Source organism: Pristis pectinata, chromosome 17 (genome assembly GCF_009764475.1).
Source record: "Pristis pectinata isolate sPriPec2 chromosome 17, sPriPec2.1.pri, whole genome shotgun sequence".
NCBI lineage: Eukaryota > Metazoa > Chordata > Chondrichthyes > Rhinopristiformes > Pristidae > Pristis > Pristis pectinata.
This window is the reverse complement of record NC_067421.1, coordinates 43,154,384-43,179,615: the sequence shown is the minus strand read 5'-3', so window position 1 is coordinate 43,179,615 and position 25,232 is coordinate 43,154,384. Positions and strand designations below refer to the sequence as shown.

General features: G+C 49.1%; 1 protein-coding gene across 1 annotated transcript in view; it reads right to left on the bottom strand.

The window, feature by feature from the left end:
- Positions 1–6,630: 6,630 nt before the first annotated feature.
- The window catches only part of LOC127579259 (syntaxin-2-like), a 43,386-nt gene continuing 24,784 nt past the window's right edge, over positions 6,631–25,232 (bottom strand). Inside the window, 8 exon segments of the mRNA XM_052031909.1 lie at positions 6,631–8,304; positions 11,407–11,517; positions 16,982–17,119; positions 18,232–18,305; positions 20,422–20,530; positions 20,843–20,913; positions 24,574–24,608; positions 24,610–24,649. Coding sequence (XP_051887869.1) covers positions 8,224–8,304; positions 11,407–11,517; positions 16,982–17,119; positions 18,232–18,305; positions 20,422–20,530; positions 20,843–20,913; positions 24,574–24,608; positions 24,610–24,649 — 659 coding nt within the window. The 3' untranslated portion in view covers positions 6,631–8,223.

Here is a 25,232-nt window from a genome sequence, read left to right as displayed (position 1 = left end):
GGCAGGGGGCAGGGGACAGGGCAGGGGGCAGGGGGCAGGGTTCAGGCAGAGCAGGGGACAGGGCAGGGGGCAGGGGGCAGGGGGCAGAGCAGGGGACAGGGCAGGGGGAAGGGGGCAGGGGGCAGGGGACAGGCAGAGCAGGGGACAGGGCAGGGGGCAGGGGGCAGGGGGCAGGCAGAGCAGGGGACAGGGCAGGGGGCAGGGGGCAGGGGCAGAGCAGGGGACAGGGCAGGGGGAAGGGGGCAGGGGGCAGGCAGAGCAGGGGACAGGGCAGGGGGCAGGGGGCAGGGGGCAGAGCAGGGGACAGGGCAGGGGGAAGGGGGCAGGGGGCAGGGGACAGGCAGAGCAGGGGACAGGGCAGGGGGCAGGGGGCAGGGGGCAGGCAGAGCAGGGGACAGGGCAGGGGGCAGGGGGCAGGGGGCAGAGCAGGGGACAGGGCAGGGGGAAGGGGGCAGGGGGCAGGCAGAGCAGGGGACAGGGCAGGGGGCAGGGGGCAGGGGGCAGGGAGCGAGGAAGGGCTGATTTTGATGCAAAGATCCTGGCAGGTGAGGCAGGGGAATTCGGGCCACAGATCGGCACCTGGGGCTGGGACGTTGCAGCGACACACTGAGGGGTGGGCAGGACCAGTAGCTCAGTGTCCGGGGACAGGCGCCACGGGTCGGGAAGTGGGGAGCAGTGGGGTTGCTTTTGTGATTAGGGAGAACATTAGAGAGGATATTGTGGGGGGGGGGGGTCACTCAGGGAGGCTGTGCAGCTGGAACTGGAAAACAAGAAGGGGGCGATCACTTTGATGGATCGTGTTTGGGCCCCTCCCCCAACAGTCAGTGGGAATTAGAGGAGCAGATATACCTTCAGAATAATAGGGTTGTAATAGTAGGTGATTTTAACTTCCCTCACTGAGACTGCCATGGTGCTGAGGGATTAGATGGGGCAGAACTTGTTATATGTGTCTGGGAAAGTTTTCTCAAATAATATGTAGACAGCCCTAGTGGAGGGGGGGCAACATTGGCCCTTCTGTTAGGAAGTAAGGCAGGGCGAGTGACTGAAGTGTCAGTGGGGGAGAACTGTAGGACCACTGACCACAATTCTATTAGTTTTAAAATAGTTATACAGGATAGGGCTGGTCCTCAAGCCCCAGTCCTAAACTGGGGCAAGGCTAATTTTCATGGCACCAGACAGGAATTTGCAAAGGTTGATTGGGAGAGGCTGTTAGCAGGTAAAGGGATGTCTGGCAAGCGAGAGGCTTTGAAAAGTGAGATGGGGTGAGTTCAGGGGCAGTTTATTCCTGTCAGAGTGAAGGGCAAGGCTGGCATGATTAGGGAACCCTGGCTGATGAGGGATATTGAGGCTCTTGTAAGGGGAAAAATAAGGAGGCATATGTTGGGTATAGGCAGCTGGGATCAAGTGAATCTCTTGAGAGGTGTAGGAGTTTACTTAAGAGGGAAATCAGGAAGGCAAAAAGGGGACATGAATATCCTGGGCAGATAAGTAAAAAAGAATACTAAGAGGTTCTTTAAGTATATTAAGAGCAAAAGGGTAACTAGAAAGCGAATAGGGCCCCAAAGGATGGATGTAGTTGCCTATTTGTGGAGCCACTGGAGATAGATGAGGTCTTAAACGAATATTTCTCTTCAGTATTTACTGTGGTGAAGGTCGTGGATATGAGGGAATTTGGGGAAGAGAACAGTGATGTCTTGAAACATATCCACATTACCAAACGGGAGGTCATAATGTGCACAAAGGTGGATAAATCACTGGGTCCTGACCAAGTGTATCCTAGAATGTTGTGGGAAGGTAGGAAAGATATTGCAGGGGCCCTGGCAGAGATATCTGTATCTTTAGCCACAGGTGAGGTACTGGAGGGTGGATGATAGAACATAGACCAGTACAGCGCAGAACAGGCCCTTCGGCCCACAATGTTGTGCTGACATAGCTAATCCCTCCTACCTACAGAATGCCCATGTCCCTCTATTTTTGTCTAATTCATGTGCTCATCCAAGCCCCTCTTAAAAGCCCCCAATGAGTTTGCCTCCACCACCCTATCAGGCAACACATTCCAGGCATCCACCACCCTCTCAGTAAAAAACCTGCCCCTCACGTCTGTTCTGAACCTACCCCCCTCACCTTAAATGCATGCCCTCTGGTATTGGATCGCTCAATAATGGGAAGAAGATATTGCTTGTCCACCCTATCTATGCCCCTCATCATTTTATACACTTCCAACAGATCACCCCTCACTCAGCCTCTGCCACTCCAGAGAAAGGAGCCCAAGTTTATACTACAAAGACATGTCTCTCAGCTCCAGAGACCCGGGTTCGATCCCAACCTCCAGTGCTGTCTGTGTGGAGTTTGCACGTTCTCCCAGTGACCGCAGGGGCTTCCCCCTGGAGTTCGGGTTTCCTCCCACATTCCAACGACGTGCGGGCCGGTGGGTTAATTGGCCGACGTAAGTCACCCCCAGTGTGTGGGTGAGGGGTAGAATCTGGGGGGAGTGTAGGGAGGATAAAGTGGGATCCGTGTCAGCCCAGTGTAAGTCGGTGTCTGAGGGTCAGCACGGACTCAGTGGGCTGAAGGGCATATTTCAGTGCTGTGTAACACTACAACACCAGCCCGAAATCCTGATGTGGTGTGATCTTCAGCTGTGGACTGGGTCAGCTCACTGATTCAAAGTGCTGCCTCCACCAACCCCCTGACCCCAGCCCCAACACCTACTACCCCCTCCACCCCAGCCCCCATCAGCCCGAAGATCTGGGCCTTGCCTCAGCCGCCTTTGACGAGGAGATCCTGCTGTAACACAGCCGGATCCTCCAGCATTAATAAACATCCTTGGTGGGAATGCCGATGGAATCCGAGCAGCTCGCTGGCTCAGCTGGTGAGAGGCTTTGCTGAGGTTGAGCAGGTTCTGCTGGGACCTGTCCTGAGAGTCTGCCATTTCCTCAGCTCCACATGCCAACCCCTCCCCTGGTCATGGAGCTGTCCACACCGGACAGACCCTTCGGCCCCTCACATACATGCTGGCTATTTTGCCCACCTGCACTCTTACTCAGAGTGAAGCCTCGTGTCCCCGAGGTCGTGTGTCCCACTGACTGACAGGTGGTGTCAGGACCCTTCTGAGGTGGATGGGGGGGGGGGGGCCACTGAGGGGGATGGAGGGAGAGAGGAGTCACTGAGGGGGTGGAGGGGGAGGGGCCTCTGAGGGGGATGGTGGGGGGAAGAGGTCACAGGGTCAGGGTCCAATTTCCTCACACCTCCCAGAGATGCGCTGTAATTACCCCAGGGGGGTGGGGTTGGGGAGAATGGGTTAGTGGGATTGTCCTCCAGCAGTTTGCTCCCGTTATTGTTTTGTGGGATCTTGCTGTGCTAATCACTGTGGTCCAGATGCCAGCAACTGGGGTCTGGTGTGTCCCAGGACACCAGCACCCCTTCAATGCTGTCCTGTTACCCTCAACAACGCTCCCTCAGTACCGCCCCCCCACTGGGGCGCTCCCTCAATGCCACCCGATAGGCTGCAGGGATGAGGGAGCGTCACTGTGGGAGGGGGTGGTACTGTGGGATCTTGCCGTGCGACTCTGGGTGTACATGACTTGGGGCGTTCCATGACCAGGACAGGTGCTATACCAATGCTAGGAACAGATTTGATGGGCTGAATAACCGCAAGCAGTTCGGGATCAGACCCGCCGCACCCAGAGGACGGTCCTGGGACCTGAGCCCACCTCTGGGAGGCGAGGTGGGGGAATCCCTCCCTGGATCACAGGAGCCTAGGGTCAGTCCTCACTGCAGGTCTCCCATAGAACCATACAAAGTACAGCACAAAACAGCCCCTTTGGCTCACAATGTTGTGCCGACCTTTAAACCTCACCTAATACTATCTAACCCCTTCCTCCCACATATCCCTCTATTTTAAATTCCTCCATATGCTTATCTCGCAATCTCTTGAATTTGACCAACGTACCTGCCTCCACCACCACCCCAGGCAGCACATTCCATGACCCAACCACTCTCTGGGTAAAAAACCTCCCTCTGATATCTCCCTTGAACTTCCCATCCATTACTTTAAAGCCATGTCCTCTTGTATTGACTGAGTGTGCGGCATCAGGGCACCCTGGTGAAACCGAACAAAGGTGTCTTTGTTCACACACAACGAAATTTGCCAGGAATATGAGAGTCGATTATCGGTAAGGCTGAAATCCGATGATGGCTATGTCCCAGAGTTCTGGACAACTGGAGATCCTGGAATGGTCCCTGTGAGGAGGGGAGCAGATGTGATCCCACTGCTTGGCAGAAATGATCCCACTGTCACAGTAGGGAAACCACTGGGTGAAGCATGTGGTAACAGAACATTGAAAAAAGAAAAATAGGACTGAGCCGAGCTAGCAAGGGAATCCCAAACTACTGGAGGAACTCAGCACGTCAGACAGCATCTGTGGACCATCGACCTTTCAGGTTCAGACCCCTCATCTGGACTGATTTGAGGATCCTGTGCGAGTAACCTGCCAGAATAGCATGAGGATGGTGGAATAGATCAGGGGGAACCAGTGGATGGGATGTATTTAGATTTTCAAAAGGCTTTTGACAAAGTCCATCACTGGAAGTTGGTCAACAATAAAAACATTGGAAACAGGAGAACTGGCCAGCCTTGAGCCTGTTCTGCCATTCAGGAAGATCGTGGCCGGTCTAATCGTGACCTCAGCACCTCAAAGCAACATCCATCAAAGATCCCCACCATCCGGGCCGTGCCGTCTTCTCACAGCTCCCATCGGGCGGGAGGTACAGAAGCCTGAAGTCCCACACCACCAGGTTCAGGAACAGCTACTTCCCTTCAACCATTCGGTTCTTCAACCAACCGGCACAACCCTGATCACTCAGTTTAGTGACACTGTGACCACTTTGCACTAAAATGGACTTTTTTTTTGTTCTAATTGTGTTTTCTTGTAAAAATTTTGTTTATGTTTTTCTTGTGACTGCTGCTTATCTGACGCTCTGTGCCTGTGATGCTGCTGCAAGTAAGTTTTTCACTGCACCCGTGCACACATGGACTCGTGCAGATGACAATGAACTCGACTTTGACCGTCCTGCCCCCTTCACTCCCTATGGTTCAAACGTCTGTCAATCTCTGCCATAAATATATTCAATGACTTTGCCTTTACACCTCCCTGGGGAAGAGAATTCCAACAGTTCATAACTCGGAGAAGGAACTCCTCCTCACCTTGTCTGAAAGGGGCGACCCCTTATTCTGACACTGTGGCTCTTGGTTGCTTGTGGCCGCTGCACTTTTGCTGTAACTGTAACGTAACTACGCTGCATTCCACTTTCCTTTTTACTACCTCGACGTACTTATGCACAGCACACAGACAAAAACTTTTCACTGTATCTCTGTACACGTGACAATAATAAACCAACACCAGAACAGTCAACTTTCCAGGTTAATGGCCTTTCCACAGGTGAAAGGTTCACTTTAACCGTTGACTGTTCCTCTCTCCACGGATGCTGCCTGACTTACTGGGCATTTGCAGCTTTCTCTGCCTTTATCTCAGATTTCCACCATCTGCAGATTTTGTTTTCCTAGGAGGGAACCATAGTGCAGGGTCATCATTTACACTGGGAGGGTGGAGGGAGAAGGAGATGGGAGGACTGAGTCTTTCAAATCCTCTCCCCCATGGCTGAGCAGGGTCACTGAACACATTCAGGGCTCAGACAGGGGGTAGAGGTTCTGGGGAAGAGCTGAGACCAAGATCAGGTCAGCCACCATCTTGTGCAGTACGACCAAGTGTGGAGATCAGAGTGAGCCATCCCCGGTGCCGTGACCAGCTGCACCAGGGAAGCCCATTCCAGCTGTGAACATTCACCAATCTCACTCCCAGCTCCTTCCCCACAGCCCCGCATGATACTCTCCTTCAACTACTGAATGACAGGTACAGTTAGAATGTTTAGAAGACATTTGGACAGGTACATGGATGGGAAAGGTTTACAGGGATATGGGCCAAACGCAGGCAAATGGAACTGGCTTGGATGGAAATCTTGGTCAGCATGGATGAGTTGGGCCGAATGGCCCGTTTCCATGCTGTGTGACTATTACTATTCCCTTTGGAAAGCTCCTGTTGAATCTGCCTCCACCAACCTCCAGGCACATGTGCTCGATCACAGCAACTCGCTGTGAAGCAAAATCCACATCTTCTGGCACCAATTTTTCTATCACTAGAAAAAAAGTCTTACGTACTCTGGCAAAACAGTAGTGCAGCGGTTAGCGTAACGCTATTACAGCGCCAGCGACCCGGGTTCAATTCCGGCCGCTGTCTCTAAGGAGTTTGTACATTCTCCCGGTGTCTGCGTGGGTTTCCTCCGGATGCTCCGGTTTCCTCCCACATTCCAAAGACGTACGGGTTAGGAAGTTGTGGGCGTGCTATGTTGGCACCAGAAGCGTGGCGACACTTGCGGGCTGCCCCCAGAACATTCTACACAAAAGATGCATTTCACTGTGTGTTTCGATGTACATGTGACTAATAAAGATCTTATCTTAAAACGTCTAATGATGGTGAACACCTCTATTCCATCTCCATTTCACCTTCTCAGCTCCAGAAACATCCCCAGCTGCAGGGACATTTGACACAATCTACAGAAAGTTTCTTTGCTATAATTTTGATATTAGTTTATTCTGAAATTTAACAAACATAATTTACATTTCCAAATAGTAATGCAGTACAATGTTAAATTATAGGCCTTAACATCAACACAGAATCTCACAATTCTCACGTTTGATTTGTGTGTTTTTTTTAAAACGGGAGAAGAATATTGTCTTCCAGAAAAGACTGCACAACTTGTGGAAGAAAAAGATGTGTTTTTTTAAAAAAAGTACAACTTGAAAACCAGGTTTGTGCGAAATAGTGATAACGTACGTGACACAGGGACCGTCTCCAAGTTTCAGAATGCTGCTACAATAATTTGATTTGTGTGTTGACCAAACAGTAATGCACAGAGTGATTAGTAAAGCAGTAAATGTCATATTTACAAGAGAGTTAAAAAGAATCCAATTTCTTTTGGAATTTTCTTTTAAAACAATTGTGCACAGTCTAAGCCTCTAAAACTTAACCTACATATAAATTTAAACATTTAATCTGCACCAACAGATATACACAGGCATTCCAAAATCAGTGACATTCTCACCTGGTCTAAAGGTGAAGGTGTAACAAGCTGTAATGCACAAGATATCTATCAGAATGGCTTTTCCTTCAATTTGTGTAAACACAAGCTGGAGTAGAATTTATGAAGTACAATTATTCCTTACGTTTGCTAGAGTTTTTCAAAAAAAAGTGCAACTAAGTGGTGCCACAGGAGCTGAATGCACATCGTAATCAAAAGACTCAACTCTCAATAAAAGTCCTAGCTCCCACTAGCTCTTACTGTGGAATCCATAACCCAGATCATTGAGAGTTAACAGTCCTTTAACCGTTGAACAAAGACCAATGGGGCAAAAAATATTTCACCAGAGCACGTCCCATAGTGAGCCCTGGTCACAAATGAGGCTGGAGCTGGAACTCAGCGTGACCTTTGTCATTTCCAGTTATCGGCAAGGCATTCCCAACATTATGGGTTTTCAGCATGTTTCTTGCTCTGTGTGTGCGAGTATCTGTGAATGTGTGTGGCTGTCTGAGTGTTCACACAGGCCGAGTGACTGGAGTGGTGTGTGTGTGTGTTCACACAGGCCGGGTGACTGGAGTGGGGTGTGTGTGTGTGTGTGTGTGTGTGTGTGTGTGTGTGTGTGTGTGTGTGTGTGTGTGTGTGTGTGTGTGTTCGTTCACACAGGCCGGGTGACTGGAGTGGGGTGTGCGTGTGGCTGTTGGACTGACTTGCCACTTTGTGTGGATTATGTGCCAACCAACCATTGTTCAGGATTTCCTCAAGTGGCAACTACAAGATCAACACTGTAAATCAACGGAACCTTTATCATGTAAACAGTTTCCAAAGCAAGTCGTTAACTTAAAAAAAATATTTAAATGATATAAAAATGCTTAAGTATTGTACAAACTAGTCAATTAATGGCAGTAATCGCTTTGGTATCAAGCATCTCACAAGCAACTCTTTACGCATTTAGTTGTTGTGTCATCACTTAACCAAGACCGCAGCAGTGTGAGGGACTCAGCCAGTGTGGGCACACCGATTCTGCGGAACGGGGCGTGGAGTGAGCCCTCCCAGTTACCTGTCCCGGGGGGGGGGGGGGGGGGGCTGCTACAATCCAACCGACACTCCTATGATAATTGCAATAACCGCTAGGAGAACCCCAACACAAATCACGATCAGGAACATTTTCTGCAAGAGATGAGAGACAAACATATTACTGTTGCCTCACGAGATTGCCAACATGTTATTGGCACATCAAAAATTAAAAAAAACAAAGTCAAAGCTGAAACAGGACTGAATAGTGTGAACCTTGCAGAGCAGACCCTTGGCATCTCTGTGGTTACTGGAGCACAGTTGCTGATGACGTGCAGGTCACTGTGGCTACCGACATGGACACAGCAAGTTCCCCGAACAGCTGAGTAGTCATTGGCCAGTTTAATTTTCTTTTGTGATTGAGGGGCGAGGGGGCAGGGGCATGCTTTGTGGGAAACTGCCTGCTCTGGGAGGTGTGTATACAAGGCAGAAGCTCTGCACTCATGCCCTTGCTTTAATAATCTGCAGCCTGGACACAGAGCAGCTGGGAGTTTAGTCAAAGCCGGCATCAGTAATGTTAATCGGGCTGACTAATGCCCTTGCCTGGGTTCGCCCATCTGTGATTCCAGATTCCCGGGAGTGGGATTAACAACCCAGCAGGTTCAAGGAGGCAATGCGTCTGGCCTTATCCTGTGAATTACGTTAACTGGGAGTCACCAATGAGACCAGCCACTAGTCCCCATCCCTCACACCTGAGATCCCTGGACCACTTCAGAGATTAGCAAAGGTCCCGTGTTAGTGAGCATCAGACCCTCCCTTCCCTAAACCCAGCAGCATCAGACACCTACACACTTGCTATTTCCCACCTTTCTGGCAGTGAGAGAATTAAAACATTCGTTAAGTTTTCCTTCCCAGTCAATTGTTTGTAGAATTGTTGGACACTCAGAGAGCAAGTCCTTCGTTCCAAGAGCTTTCTAATATTGGAGCCTACACTTTAAACACTTGAAGCTAGAGGGCCTCTTGTAGAAATGAATGTTGACTCAAGAAGGAAACTGCATCCAAGCAAGCGGTTTGTCACTGCTGGGTTTACTTCATGGGCTCTTGATATTAAATTTCTGAAAAGTCAGGCTTGTCATGAAATATGAATCGTTTCTCTCCCCTTCCTGCAGAGGATGCCTGAGACGTGAGTGCTTCTGCTTCTCCAGTTTGACTCACGTCCCCAGCCTCTAGTAACTGTTGAGGGTCACTGATGCACCTCCTACTGCAAGTACAACTCCTCGATGCACACGTCAAACTTGCCTCAAAATGTGAAAAGCGAAAAGCTTGGTACTGTGCAATCAAATAATTCTTATCCCAGGAACAGTGGGCCCTTCCAAAGGTCTGTTAGCAAACTCTTGCTGGCTTCAGATCAGATGAGTAATTGGCTCTGAGGCTCTGCTGACTCTGACTGGCCAGCGTCCAGGAGGCTTGGTCACTTGATCAGTCCCTAATCAAAATATTATGTTGGGATCTTTGATACACCCAGGGCAATAGGTAGATCTTGTTTGAGTGTTTTAGCTAAAAGAGAGCCAACGTACCAGTGTGTGGTTGAGGGAGCACTGCACTGTCAACTAGTCAGCTGAGATCTTTGATCTCAAGCCACATGCTAACCCAAACCCCAAATGAGCCGGAGTGATGTGGGATGGTAAACCAAGGTCCTCAGGTATGAGTGCCAGAAGGTCCCATGGACACCATTTCAAAGATGAAAGGTACAGTCCCAGTGACCTGGTCACTTCCCCTCACAATTGTCCGGCCATTGTCACACTGATGCTCGTGGGTTCTCACTGACCACAAAGAGCTGAAAGCACCAAGTTGGGACCTCAATTTCAATAGCACCTTTCACATCCTAATGATGTGGGCACTGATCTAGAGGATGGGAATAAAAAGCCACGTGGGAGTCTGTGGGATTGAGGATTCAGAGGCTGTGTGGGACCGGACATGGTTCAGTGATGGGCCGGTGAGCTGCTCTGTAACAGTGCTTGCCAAGGGCTGGTTTTGAGACAAGTCCCTTTAATTTGTAAAGTTTATATAAAGTTGGCAGACATACAAAATTTGGTAAACTTGAAGCCAGTCGTGAGGATAGCAGGCTTGTGCTCAGATGGGCTGGGGTGTGGCAGATGGAGTTTAATGTGGAGAAGCAGAGTGTCACAGCTGAACCGTGCTGGGCCCATAACCCAGAGGTTGATGGATCGAAACCATCCTCTGCTATACTTCAGGTGGCACGGTAGTGTAGCGGTTAGCGTAACACTATTATAGTGCCAGCAATTGGGGGTTCGATTCCCGTCACTGTCTGTAAGGAGTTTGTATGTTCTCCCCGTGTCTGCATGGGTTTCCTCCAGGTGCTCCGGTTTCCTCCCACATTCCAAAGACGTACAGGTCAGGAAGTTGTGGGCATGCTATGTTGGCACCGGAAGCGTGGTGACGCTTGCGGGCTGCCCCCAGAACACTCTACGCAAAAGATGTTTTGGCACACGTGTGGCTAATAAATAAATATATCTTAAAGCGTGGAATCATGCATTCTCAGGAGGCCTGATGTGGAAGAGTTTACTGAGACAATGCCCGGCTGAGGAAGAGGGATGAACAGAGGCAGTGACCATAACACATACACACAATCCTTCAAGTTGCCGGGGAGGTTGACCCACTTTGCAAAGTGTATGGGTTTCTTGGGTTTGTAAACAGAAGGAACATCAAATGATCAAAGGTCAGGAGAGAACTTTATAAACCATTTGGTTAGACGTTGGTTGGAATTCTGAGAATCCTTCTGGGCTCCACCACAAGGGGTGAGGAGGCCTTTAGAAATGGTTTCAGGAAGCTGTTGGATGAGGGGCTCCTGCTGTAGGGAGAGACTGGAAAAAGTTCAATGTGCTTCCTCTGTCTGGTCACCTGAAGAGGTGACCCAACAGAGAAGAGCTCTGACAGATCAAGAAAACACATTCTCGCTGGAGAGCTGGTCGATAACCATAGTTAAATCAATGGGGAAAGATCCTGAGCAGAGTGTTAGCTGGAAAGGCAAGGGTTGTTCCCTTCAATAACTGCAGCTTGGAATTGGACAGGAACTGGAGGGTGGGTAAGAGTCCAGGAAGGGGGAGTGGGGGGGGGGCCGACTGTTTCAAAGACCCAACACAAGGCAGTGAGTCTTGAAATAGCCGTGACCCCCCTCCCCCCCATCTTCCCAGATTCTGTGAAGGACCACTGTACGGATGCAGAAAACAGACTGACCCGCCGAGCTTTGCTCTGGTACCGCATGGCTTTCTTCGTCTCTTCTTTTGCTCGCTCGACGTATTCGGTGGCGTTCACCACATTTGTCTCAATGTTGTCAACCATTTCACCCTTTAAAAGGAGGAAGTTTTAGCCACATTGTAAGATGGTGTGTGTGCACATGTATGTGTACGAGTGTGTGCACATGTATGTGAGTGTATCTGTGCGCGCACATCTGTGTACACCAATGTATGTGTATGTGTGCACGTGTGTATCTGTGCACGCACATCTATGTGTATACCAATGTATATGAGTGTGAGCGTGTGTATGCATGTGTGCGCGTGTATGAGAGTGTGCGTATATATACACGTGTGCGCGCGTCAGTGTATGAGGTGTATATACGTGTTGCAGCGCGCGACTTTTCCCCTCCCACCATTACTGAAGGCTTCGCTCTGGTCCCGTGTCACACTCTGACTCTAATACTCAGTTCATCAGACCCACTACCCAAGCTCCCCCACACAAACCACCCCCGACTCGCTCCCACCTGCCCCAACCCCCTCAACGCTCCTCATTAACAGCACACGCTGCTTCAACAACAGAGCGGTGCTGAGATTCCCACTCCAACCTCCAGCAGTGCAGGGCTGGCCCGGCCCACCGGTTCCATACCAAGCAGAACCCCCATGACAGCATCAGCTCCTCACTGAACCCTTTCAATAGTCAGAGTGGGAGTGGGACCAGCACAGCCTACCCAGCCCATGCTGATCAAGCACCCAGTTACACCCACCTACACATATCCCATTTTACTCTCCCCACATTCCCATGAACTGCCCCTAGATTCTACCCCTCACCCATACATGGGGGACAATTTGCAATGACCAATTAACCCCCCCCCCACCGACCCACAGTGCAAGGCAACCCCCACCCCACACTTGCCCTCCGTCCTGCACTGGTAAAATCCCAACAAACCCACTGCGCCTCTTTCCCAACCTCCTCTCTCTCTCAAATGTCCAGGCCTCTGCTCCTGGCAGTTTCCAAAAATCCATTCTTCAGGAGCACAGCAGGGGCATGGATATTACAAAGAAAGCCCCCTCATTGAGCCCAAAGATCCTCAGCCCCTACAGCAGGAACAATCTCTACACATACTGAACCCGGCCTCAGTCCCAAACAGCCTGGCTCCTCCCCGCTGAGGATTTCCCACTGGGGGAAAGTTTATCACCACCCAGTGAATGAAGCACCATCTTTGGTTCAAACACCCAGACTGCACAGGAGAGGGGTTCTGCCCTTGATCACAAGTAGAACATAAAACCACACCTCCTGTTGACAGTCTGCACTGATCACCCCTTCCAAGCTCCAGCTCTGAGGAATGACACAAAAATGTCAATAAAAGTGTCCTGCTCGTTCAAGTCAGACGTGGACTGGTGAGCCTGATTATGTGATGAAGATGCTTCATGACTACACACAGCAGTAGGTGAAATGATGCCGAGGCTGATGAACAGGCACAGGAAACATCATTCAATGCAGACTGGAGCAGCACACAAGCCGGGGTCCTCAGTCTGCACCCAGAACCAGTACTGAATTATCACTGATGTTTCAGGCAGCCCTGACCCCCGTGCATGCACACTGTGCCGGGTGTGAGCTTGGGATTTCGATGTCAACGTACGGGACAGATACCACAGCGATTCAACATGCTCATTGATGAAATGGATGGAATCGTGTGCACTGAGTTGTTACCTGTTACTTGCCATCAGCAGCACTTAACACAAAAAAAGAGAAATCTCATTTACACATTAACACACACACATCAGGAAGCCCAGCCTGAAGCAAGTCTCCAGCGCAGATATCTACCAAACTGGTCTGGGTACGTTTTACACAGTGAATGGTACAGGACGGGGCAGGACCTGCACACTAAACTTTCTCATGGGACAGGAGGTGGCTATTCAGCCCATTGAATCCATGCTGGCCCTCAAAGCAACCCATCATTACCGCTCCCCACCTTATCTCCCTGTAAACCCATTTGTTACAACATGCTTTAGAGTCCCTCAGCACAGAAACAGGCCCTATGGCCCACTATCCCCACTAGCCATCAAATGCCTATCGCCACTGATCCTGACAATGACGTGACCTACTATGCCAGTGTTTCAGCAGCTTGTCTAAATCCTTCATACCTCAGTCCACCTCACCCCTCTCCTCTTCGTACTGGCCATCTCCCATCTCAGTCCCAATGCAGGATTTCAACCCGAAACGGTCAACAATTCCTCCCCCCCCACCCCCCCCCCCCCCCCCCCCTACACAGACACTGCTTGACCTGCGAGCTTCTCCAGCAGATTCCAGCGTCTGCAGCCTCTTGTGTCTCCTGAATACTTCTTCCTATTGTGAGAGAAACTGCCCCAGCACCCCGGGGTGTTCCAGATTCCAGTCACCTGCCTCAGCCCGAACTCCCCTTCATTGATCCTAACTGCCTCGTGCTGTGTGTACACACCTACCTGCAGTGGCAGCTCCGGTCTCCAGTGCCTCGTGCTGTGTGTACACAGCTACCTGCAGTGGCAGCTCCGGTCTCCAGTGCCTCGTGCTGTGTGTACACAGCTACCTGCAGTGGCAGCTCCGGTCTCCAGTGCTCGTGCTGTGTGTACACACCCTACCTGCAGTGGCAGCTCTGGTCTCCAGTGCCTCGTGTTGTGTGTACACACCTACCTGCAGTGGCAGCTCCTGGTCTCCAGTGCCTCGTGCTGTGTGTACACACCTACCTGCAGTGGCAGCTCCTGGTCTCCAGTGCCTCGTGCTGTGTACACACCTACCTGCAGTGGCAGCTCTGGTCTCCAGTGCCTCGTGCTGTGTGTACACACCTACCTGCAGTGGCAGCTCTGGTCTCCAGTGCCTCGTGCTGTGTACACACACCTACCTGCAGTGGCAGCTCTGGTCTCCAGTGCCTCGTGCTGTGTGTACACACCTACCTGCAGTGGCAGCTCCTGGTCTCCAGTGCAGCCCTTCTGCCAGGCCTCGGTATTACTGGTCCTTGTCTGCAAGGACCCCAAAACCTAGAGTTATGGTCACTACCTACAAAATCCTCTCCAATCAGTCACCCAGGTACAAGGGGAGGTCCGGAACTGACCCTTCCCTACTTGGGCTAAAGCTCTCCTGGACAGCTTCCCCCCCCCCGCCACCCCCGGGCCTTTCACACCAAGGCAATCCCTGTTAATATTGGGCGAAGTCCCCTCGCACAGTAGCCCCATAATCATCAACAATACTGCGATTTATCTACACATCTGCTCCCCCGTCTCCCACTGAGTAAGCCTGTTGTAACCACCAGCAGAGAGATCTCCCTCTTTTGTTTCTAAACTCCACTCTCAGGACCTACCAGGATATCCTCCTCCATTAGTTCAGCATGGACTCCTTCATAAATACTGCAATACTCCTGCTCTTCAACATTTGCTCCTTTCCCACCTCAAGGTTCTATATCCTGAATGTCGAGTTACCAGCCCTGCCTGTCTTTTAACCTGTCTCTCTGTGATGGCAACAATATCATCCCGTGCGCTAACCTCCAATGCCCCGTGTTCCACCCTCATGCATGGAATGACTGACAGTACCCACAGGTCTTTGGGATGTGGGAGGAAACTGGAGCACCCAGGGGGAACCCACATGGTCACAGAGAGAACATGCAAACTCCACACAGACAGTGCTGGAGGTCAGGATTGAACCGGGTCTCTGGAGCTGTGAGGCAGCTGCTCTACCAGTGTGCACTGTGCTGCCCATAACTTACACTGACAAGAAACTGTTAACGTGTCAGCTGCAATGTCTGGTAACACCGAAAGCGAGGGAGTGGCAGCTGTGACGGAGCAGAGTCAGAGGGATTGGGCATGGCTGGGATCTTGTCTCCAGGTTAAAAAAATAATCTGCCTTAATTTTTTCTCAAAACAGGTTTGCAATTTCCTGTCTGAGAAAGAACCTGTGTATCAGCTTCTCACCGCCCACCTGCCTCGGCAAAGTCTGCAGTACAACACGAGACTTCAGTAAGTGGACAGCTCTCCGAATGCTCTTTCCGAGCACAGATTAAGCTGGCTGGACTCTTGGCTTAAACCAGGTTTGGGAAAAGCACTGTGAGGCTAGAAGACGGCAGATGGAGCTGCTGTTCCGCAGCTCCAGGGACCCAGGTTCAATTCTGACCCAAGTGTGGAGTTTGCCCATGACCGGTGTGGGATTCCCCGGGTGCTCTGGTTTCCTCCCACACCCCATCATGAGCTGCTGGTGTAAAATACCTCTGGCGTTGGTGGTGGCAGGAGATTTAGTGAGAGTTTGATGGAGAGGTGAGGGAGAATAGGTAACAGGGAATACGTGGAGGAGTGGGGGTGCTGGCACAGATTCAGCAGGCAAAGTGGCTTCCTTCCATGTTGTAACGAAGTATGAAATAATATGAGAAATACAAAGTCAAACGTAGCTACTTTCTTGAAGAACCTTCCAAGGGCGAGGATCAATTCCACACTGATGAGAACTAGAGCTGTTGCTGGGACAGATCTAATCCTCACTCTGGTTCTCTAAACTGTTGTGCAAGTTTGGAGTTGATGGTTTGAGGTAAAAGCTGTGCCTGCCCAACATTCAGACTGGCAAAGTGGAGCCTCGGGATGGACTCAGCAACATCACCCTTGGTCAGCGGCAGGAGGGGTCTGCACAGCTTCAACTGACCCCGCACCACGACCAGCTCCTGGGGTCTCCGCTCCACACAGACCTGGACCAAAGCTCTGACCCAACACGCCTGCCTTACTTTGGGACATTCCGTGACTACTTACACCACCCCATCAATCCAAATTTATGTTGGCTGCCCTGTTAATTCATCAATCACAGACTCGGTCCTTGTCCTGCACACCCCACCTAACCAGCAGGGCAGTTAAATGGTTTATTGTTAAATTCTTACAGCTCTGACATTAGGTGAAATTCTGCCTCTTCCCCCTCAGCGTGCATGCAGTTCGACCTGCTGAGCGTTTCTAGCACTTGTTGCTTTTGCCGATTTTCAGGTTAATGTTCGGGACTGCCGGACGCGGGTCCCGCCGACGCACTGCCCTCGGGGCCGCTGGACGCGGGTCCTGCCGAGGCACTGCCCTCGGCTTTCCCTGGTATCTGACTAACGTTCCAGTCCTTATGCAGAGCCAGCAGCCGAGGCTCGGACGTGTGCAGTCACACGGATGCTGAGCTTGTTTCTATGGTTACAGTTTCCAATGAATCACCCTCAGAATCACTGCTTCAATCAACACGTGCCCTTGTGACACTGCACGCCGAGACTCCAAACTTTCTTCCCCTTCCATATGCAGGCAGCACCTGCTTTTCATACAACTCCACAGCCTAGAAAATTCATAACCCAAACTAGCTGCTAACCAACTTCAGGGACAGAAACACCCACTCCTGGAAGTAAGGGGCACGTCAGGACACAGGCGGTTGGCGAGGAGTTAAGTCTTGGCTCCACACTCCTTCCCACCTGCAGTGATTGCTTTGAGTACTGCTCCGCAACACGTGCCAAGCAGCATGCCGACACGCTCCAACAACCGTGCAATAACTCTGGCGTTTAACACTTCATTTTAAACAGACAACAGACTTTCAGATACCCCACCTGTTGTTCGACTAACATTGCCATGTCCACGAACATGTCGTGCAGCTCCCGTATACTCGCTTCCAGCTTGATGATGTCCTTATGCCGTGACTCAATCTCGTTAAGAGCTTGCCTGGTGATCTGAGTGTCTGATATGATCTGTGGAGATACAGATCGAGAGGTGACTTCTGTGCCATTCAGGAAGTCTAACCACTTGCTTCCTTCAGATATTCAAAGTCTGAGCAGGGTAAAGGGCAGTCCAGGACCTGCCTCACTTCTCCCACTGCACTCTGGACCTCATCCACAGGATGGAGAATTCGCTGCTATACAGCCGTACCATAGGGTGGGAGCTCACAGCTGAAGGGTCAACAACACTGGTTCAGCCACAGCTATCGTGTACAGTGCTGTCGCCACACTCAGTGGACTGTCCAGGCAGGTGTTTTCTTTGAAATAATGAGGTTTAGCTGAGGTGAATAAAATTAAGAAGGTATTGACAACAGAACTGTCTGCAGCTTCATGTATAGTTTAACTAAGATACAAGCTTTACACCTTCTCTGCTTTTCTATCAGTGTTGTAGAAGTGAGGTGCAGGAGTCAGGCCCTTTGCTACACTCAGCTGGAGCAAGAGAAGGTCATCCAGTTCCCCCTCTTCAGATCTTGGGTGGCTGGCTCTTGGCCTCAACTCTCTCCCCTCTGCTCCTCCATCAGCTGAGGCAGCAACCTTCCATGGAATCCCTGGCCTTCCGTTCAAACGCTGAGGGGGGAACATTTCTCCACAAACCAGGATAATCCATTTCCTCAACACTGTGGCCATGAGGTCCCTGAAGTCCCCCGAGACAGGAGGTGGAACCCTGGGTTCAACACCTTGTCCAAAGGACATCACCCCTGACCACCAGGGATGGGAGGGTTGGTTGGTTAGTTGATCACTAAATTGTTTTGCCCTAACGTGCAGTGTTGATAGAATTGGGGGAGTTTATGGGAATCTGGGAGAACAAAAAAATGGGATTAATTCAATGTAAATGGATGGTTGGTCAGCATGGACTCGGTGGGCTGAAGGGCCTGTCTGTGCTATATCTACGACTACCAATGGGAGCTTCCGTCTGGAAGATGCCATTAATTCTCATGGGTGAGGCTTGAACCCAGAACCTTTTGATTTGGAGGTGAAGTTGCCCAGCGGAAGTGAACAGGAGACAGGAGCTCCATAAGGTGTTCGGTCAAAATTTTAAACTGTGCTTTGTACAAAATGTTGGGGCGATGGAGATTTCTGCGTACATCAGATGTGAAAATAGATGGGTTACCACTCTCCAACATCTCTTCCAGTTCATCGTCAGTGGTTGTCCTCCCAGCTGTTGAAACAAAGCAGAAACAGTCCATTCAATGACTGCTCACCCCTCTGGAACACGTGTCCCACTCTGAAACACCAGGTTATAAAGCAAATCAATAAACTTCAGCACAAAGCAGCGAAGTCCAAATCCACCTTCACTTCTACCTTTGGCTGCCCACCAGCTTTCAACGCAATGATCATCCCACCCATAGATTCCACCACCCACTGGAACATGGAGCCCAAACGTTCAGATCAGTTAGCCTTGGGCACGAAACACCAACGGAAAGGAACGAGAAGCAAACTGCTGGAGGAACTCAGCGGGGGAGGAGGAATCGTAGGCATTTCAGGTTATTGTGGTTTGAACTGTATTCTAGTTTGCCCTGATGCGTTCCATACAATTTTGGCATCATGAGCAACAGACAAAAGGAGCTGGAGGAAATCAGCAGGTCAGGCAGCATCTGTGGAGGGAAATAGACAGTCGACGTTTTCAGGTCGAGACCCTTCATCTGGACTGTCTCTCCATCTGGCATTATGACTATACTCTTGTATTGGATGAAGACAAGAGGCTACAGATGTTGTAATCTGGAGCAAGCTAGCACTTGTGGAGGCAGAGGGATGGTCAATGACTTTATCCCCCAGCACTGATACATCCATGGGTCTGTGGACAAACACTTCCAAATCCTCTATAGTTTTGATCAACATTCAAAACTAACAGCAGCTCGCCTGAATGAATTGATTTCACAGATGTTTAGTGACAAGAAGAGTGTTGGACAACAATAGCAAACTGGGTCTGGTGCACAGACCATTGGTACAAGCAGCATGAATGAGCAGTTCCTCAAAGTTTTGCCATTCCCATCTTGGACTCATACGGTTGTTGTTACTGAGGGAAAATTGAACAATAACATTTTCTAAAAGAGAATTTCTTTAAAGTTCATTCCAATACATTTAATTCTAAAACTCGCAAATGTTTCCATTAGCTTTAACATAATACCCCCAAGGCACAGGAAAGAGATAGAAGATGAAGCATTCAGAATTCAGTAACTGACAGTTGGACAGGCCAACACCGTTTGGAAAATCTGACTTCACACATTCCACAGAGCTGAGATCACTAACATGTTACAATGAAGCCAGAATTACTTCAATAAATGTTGGTCTTCAGTGTGAAAGTTCATTGTTCCATTCTCGAGTGCAGTTTGCCAAAGGATTTCAGAATGGCACGTTAAACCCCCATTGTCCACAACCCCAGAGAGCTGGAACTTGTCAGAGCAAATCGTCCTCCTGGCCATTAAGCTGGAGGAGGCCATTCTACGATGACAGCACAGCATGTCTGTCTGCACGTGCCAAACTCGTGGGGGGTGCGCTGGGGGAGGAGTGGGGGAGACAACACACACCACATTGACCAGTAACACAGAGGCAACGGTTGATGTAATATGTTATTCTAACAATGCGATTTTCCCTTGTCTTCACACCCGCTTCCAAAGACTCTCCCCTCCTCCAGCTCTACATCTCTCATGGGAACAGTCCGGCCTCTCCAGTCCATCCATTCACTGTGTTCCCCAACAGGAGCCTGAAGACCCACACTCAACGATTCAGGAACAGCTTCTTCTCCTCCGCCAGATTTCTGAATGGTCCCATGAACATACCTCGTTATTCCTCTTTTGCACTATTTATTTATTTTGTAGTAATTTTGTGTCTTTGCTCTGTACTGCTGCTGCAAAACTAATTTCACATCATATAAGGCAATGATAATAAAGCTGATTCTAACTTTAGCAATCGAGTGCCTTTTACACAGTATTTCTGTGTGACCTGTGTTCCAAGGGACGTAATAAGCTCGAGTAGTGAACTGTAGGGAATTCACGAGCAAGCTCCACCTCAGCAGAAGCATCCCATTCACCTTCACAAGGTGGGCAACGTTGTCTCAGATGCACGAGTTACTCCCACTGGGATCGGACCAATGCTCCGTACAACCGGAATCCAACTTCTACACTTCTGATTTCCAACATTAATAGCTTCCTTCATTTTTAAAACATTAAACTGAGCTGACATTTTTAAGAGGGGATTCAGAAAGTCACATCTGCTTTGAATACACAATTTGTCACTGAGACAGCAAGCAGACTCCTCATTAAAGATGCACTCACTGATCTCAAGCTGACGCTGGATCCGCCCTTTGCTGCGTTCTCTGAAATATATCTGAATCTCGTTGTACTCTGTCATCACATTTGCAAACTTTCGGGACAGAGTTGAGTGCTGAAATTGAAAGAAAGATGTGTTAAACATAAGAGTCACGTCAACCACTGACAGTTCACCACCGACACATCCTTTCCCACTGATCAACATCCCACCCTCCCAACCCCTTTCACCAACACGTCTCTCCCTGCCTCCTCCTCTGCCAGAAGTGCCCATGTGCCTGGGTGCACTCAGGATGACAGTTTTCAGCAGAGTCTGTGGGCATAACACATTCACACAATTCCATCATCCAGTCACCATATGCAAGCTCGATTAGGAATTGTGACCAACTTTCCCCTCCCGTTCCTGACAACTGGAACAACAGTCCCATACCTGAGTTTTCCGTATCCTTAAATCTACTGAACCGTGGTCATCATCTTCATCTTTAATGCTTTGTTCTATAACTAGATTGAAAATCACAAAAATCATTGATAAACATCAAGCAAAATAGGATGAGTTATGTACAAGAATCACAGGAATTAAATGATACAGGAGAGGTCTAATCAAACACTGTGTGTAATGGCAGACAAAGCACTGTTTAATGGGACAAAGAGGGCAGAGCATGCAGATGTAATGCACACATACAGTAGAATGGGAACATGGACAAGAATCAAACGATACTGGAATAACCAAGGTCAACAGACCCAGGGCCCTCTCACCACACAATGATATCTCCAACTAACGTACAGCAGCAACCAGATTGGTGATTTGAGAACCCAAGGAATAGATCCAGTCCAAGGAGCTCACCTTCAAGGAGCCCTACACCTGTGGTACTGTGTACAGTTCTGTCCCAAAGACAGAGATACCTTTACCATCGGAGTGGGGCGGAGCCCGATATGAAGCCTAGTTGGGGTTAGCTCAGAGGAAAGACTGGATAAACTTCTGCTTCATCAATCCTGAAAGTTAATCTTTGACAATTAAGTTTCTAGAGGTTTGCAAGATTGCTTTTAGCATAAGATTATTAAACCATGAACAGGATATTCCAAAATGTTTCCAGATCCAGACATGCAGCCCATGGAACAGAGGTGTATAGGCTCAGATTAGTGAACAGTAAGTGAAGGCACCAGGGATTTTCATCATTATGGTGACCAGTGGCCAAGGAATAACGTACAGGACAAACATTAACTACACAGACTACAATCAGACCCCCACTGTCAAATAAACAAATGAAAAGTATGATGAAGGTAAAAGACCTCAAATCCAGATGAAGAAATAATTTAAAAGAAGGTTGTCCAGAGGGGTAACCACCAAGGAACAATGATTACAGAAAACCATCAGCTCCAGGTCCGCTGCCGGGGCAGCAACCTCCTCAGCCCCACTCCCCTCCTTATTTCCTGGTAGCCCTGCAGTTAATTCTCCCTCACACATGCCCACCAACTCCCCTTTACCGATCACCTGCACTAGGGGCAATTTACCCGCCATGTTTCTGGGATGTGGGAAGAAACCCAAACTCACGTGGTTGCAGGGAAAAGGTGCAAACTCCAGCAGCGCTGGAGGCCAGGATCGAACTTGGGTCGCTGGAGCTGAGAGGCAGCTGTTCTGCCAGCTGCACCACTCTGCTGCCCTACCCACAAGGTGACAATTCTTTCAGCACGTCAGTGGGGGAGGCGTCAGTGACAAGGCGAAAACCACAAAAGGCTGCAGTAGAACCAGGAATGTGTGAGAGTCAATGCTCCAACTGATTAAATAACCATAAGGGACTGGAACAGTGCGAGCTCTCCTCAACAACGGCAGCTTCACTGTGCACGAGACAAGACTGAGGCAGACGCAAACAGCTCTCGACAAAATCACCAGGGATCAGCACCAGGGCTGCATTAGCAATTAACGAGACTTATGTTGGGAAGGTAATGAGATTAGAACTGGGCCAATTGGTCTCTATTCAAAGAGGAGACAGGCAATGGCAAACTCACCAACCTTCAAGCAGGCACGAGAACTGACTATCAGTAGTCAGCCCAAGGGTTCTCTGTGTAACACCGTGGTAAATGTACAAGACATGGATTCAAAAATGAATTGGAATATTATTGTCACATGTACCGAGGTACGGTGAAAGACTTGTCTTGCAAACCGTTGATACGATCGATCCTTACACAGTGCATCGAGGTAATATGAGGTAAAACAATAACAGAATAAAGTGTCACAGTTACAGAGAAAGTGCAGTGCAGGCAGCAATAAGGTGCAAGGCCACAATGAGGTAGATTGTGAGGTCAAGAGTCGATCTTATCGTACTAGGGGGACCATTCAATAGTCTTATAACAGCAGGATAGAAGCTGTCCTTCAGCCTGGTGGTACATGCATTCAGGCTTTTGTATCTTCTGCCTGATAGGAGGGGGGAGAAGAGAGAACGTCTGGGGTCTTTGATCATGTTGGCTGCTTCACCAAGGCAGCAAGAAGTGTAGGCAGAGTCCACGGAGGGGAGGCTGGCTTGCGTGATGTGCTGAGCCGTGGAGACATGTCTGTGTAACCCATTCTGCACAAGTCAGTGGACTGAGAGCTACATGAAATAATGTCGTTGAAATAAAAGACCAAATAGTCAAATTAAAAGTTGTGGGAACTCCAGAGAGCAGATGAATTACTGGGGGCAAACCTTCTCTCATCCATTAACCCATCAGTCTGATGTTTTAACACAAATTGTGAGAGAACCTTCACCAATAGCATTCCAAACTTGTACCAGTAATTCATTGGGTTAATTGGTCCATATTGAAGACATTTTAGAAAAGCAATAGTAAGGTCAATTACAACTACCCGAATGGAAAACAAAAAACTCAAGACAAGGCCAAATATCAAATTATCTATTTCAACAGGGAAAAAAATATTCCTTTCCTGAGGCTGGAATGTTATGGTGAAGGGAAGGGCTGGTTAGACAAGAGAGAGAGGGGGTGCAGGTAGGTACTCCCAACATCTTGAAACACCAAGGAATACAAGACCATGAAGGAACATAGAACAGTACAGCACAATACAGGCCCTTCGGCCCACAATGTTGTGCCAGCCTAAGACTATCTAACCCCTTCCTCCCACATATCCCTCTATTTTAAATTCCTCCATATGCTTATCTAACAATCTCTTGAATTTGACCAATGTACCTGCCTCCACCACAACCCCAGGCAGCGCATTCCATGCCCCAACCACTCCCTGGGTAAAAAACCTTCCTCTGATATCTCCTCTTGAACTTCCCACCCATTACTTTAAAACCATGCCCTCTTGATTGAGCATTGGTGCCCTGGGGAAGCGCTGGCAAATGGGATGTGTGAAGATGGACACCTGATGGTCAGCATGGACATGGTGGGCCGAAGGGCCTGTTTCTGTGCTGTGCAACTGTAAATGCAATAGGAATGAAGGTAAATGACCCAGACTGAAGGCATGAAAGAGGGTGCAAGGAGAGAGATCTGGGTGTGTGCGCACATAGTTCGGAAAAAGCAACAGGACAGGGTGAGAAAGCATGCGTAAAAAACAAAGCACATGGGATTCCAGGCACCGGTCCAAGAACTAAAGGTTGTGGTGAATCTTTATAAAACTGTGGTTTAACCACAGCAGGACATTGTCCCCAATTCTGTGGCACCACACTTATGGGAAGCTGGGACAGATTTGAAGAAACTGAAGCGATTTATTAAAATGATTCCAGGATGAGGAATCTTAGGTGCCGTGGGTGGAATGGAGAAGGTGGGGTTTGTTCTCCTTGGAACAAGAGGAGGTTATGAGGGAAGCTGATAGAGGGATTTAAGACGATTAAGGGTGTAAATGGAGAGAAACTGTTCCCATTGCCAGAGGGGTCAGAACCAGAAGATGCAGAATGAAGATCATTGGCAAGAGAACGAAAAGTAATGTAAGAATTTTTTTAAAAAACTCAGCATGCGGTTAGGATCTGGGATACATTACTGGGAGAGTTGGGTAAGTATCTGCAAGGAAAGAATTGCAGGCAATGGAGAGAGGGTGGGGGAATGGGAATTGCTGAGCATTCTTAGCAAGTTAGTACGGACTCAGAGGACCGAAGGGCTTCCTTTCATGCTGTAACTATTCTGTGATTGAGACTGTCTACAGAGCAGTGCAAGAGGGCAGCATGAAAACACTTACTTTTAGCTTATTTCGGACTTTGTTTGCTGTTCCTGATCGAGAGTGTTAACTCCTCAAGTTCTTCTTTGGTTTCTTTTAAAATGAAAAGTTTTAAATGAACTTCCGAATTTATAGAAAGGGAATATTTGTTCAACATATTGATTCCATCATTAAACTTGGCTGCAATTCATAACACACATTAACATCTGCCCATATTAAATTCAAAATATCTGTAGCGTTTATTTGCTGATTTGGAATGGAAGGGCAGATTTAATATCACAACTAATCAAATGTGGTCCATTCTATAATGGGTTAGGAAATGTAAGACACACTGTGTCAAGCAATCGGCAGGAAACAGCACTGAGATAAATCACCAGGTTAGCTGCTCTCCTTAACTGACAACTTGCTGCAGATTTCCAGCATTTTTGGTTCTCCTCAAGAGCTGGAAAACCATGCCAGGACAGAGCTCCGTCCCTTCTGCACATCACCACACTAGTTCCAGTGATTTATTAACCTCTTGCTGGGGCTCAGATGCATGGCTGGGCACTGATCAGACACTACTTCATCCTCTCTATTGTGAAGTGTTAAACAATGAAGGATTGTCATTCCCTCTCAAGTTAGTCTTTTACAAGACATTATCTTTAGTTGTGTAAAATACAAGGATTATGGCACAGAA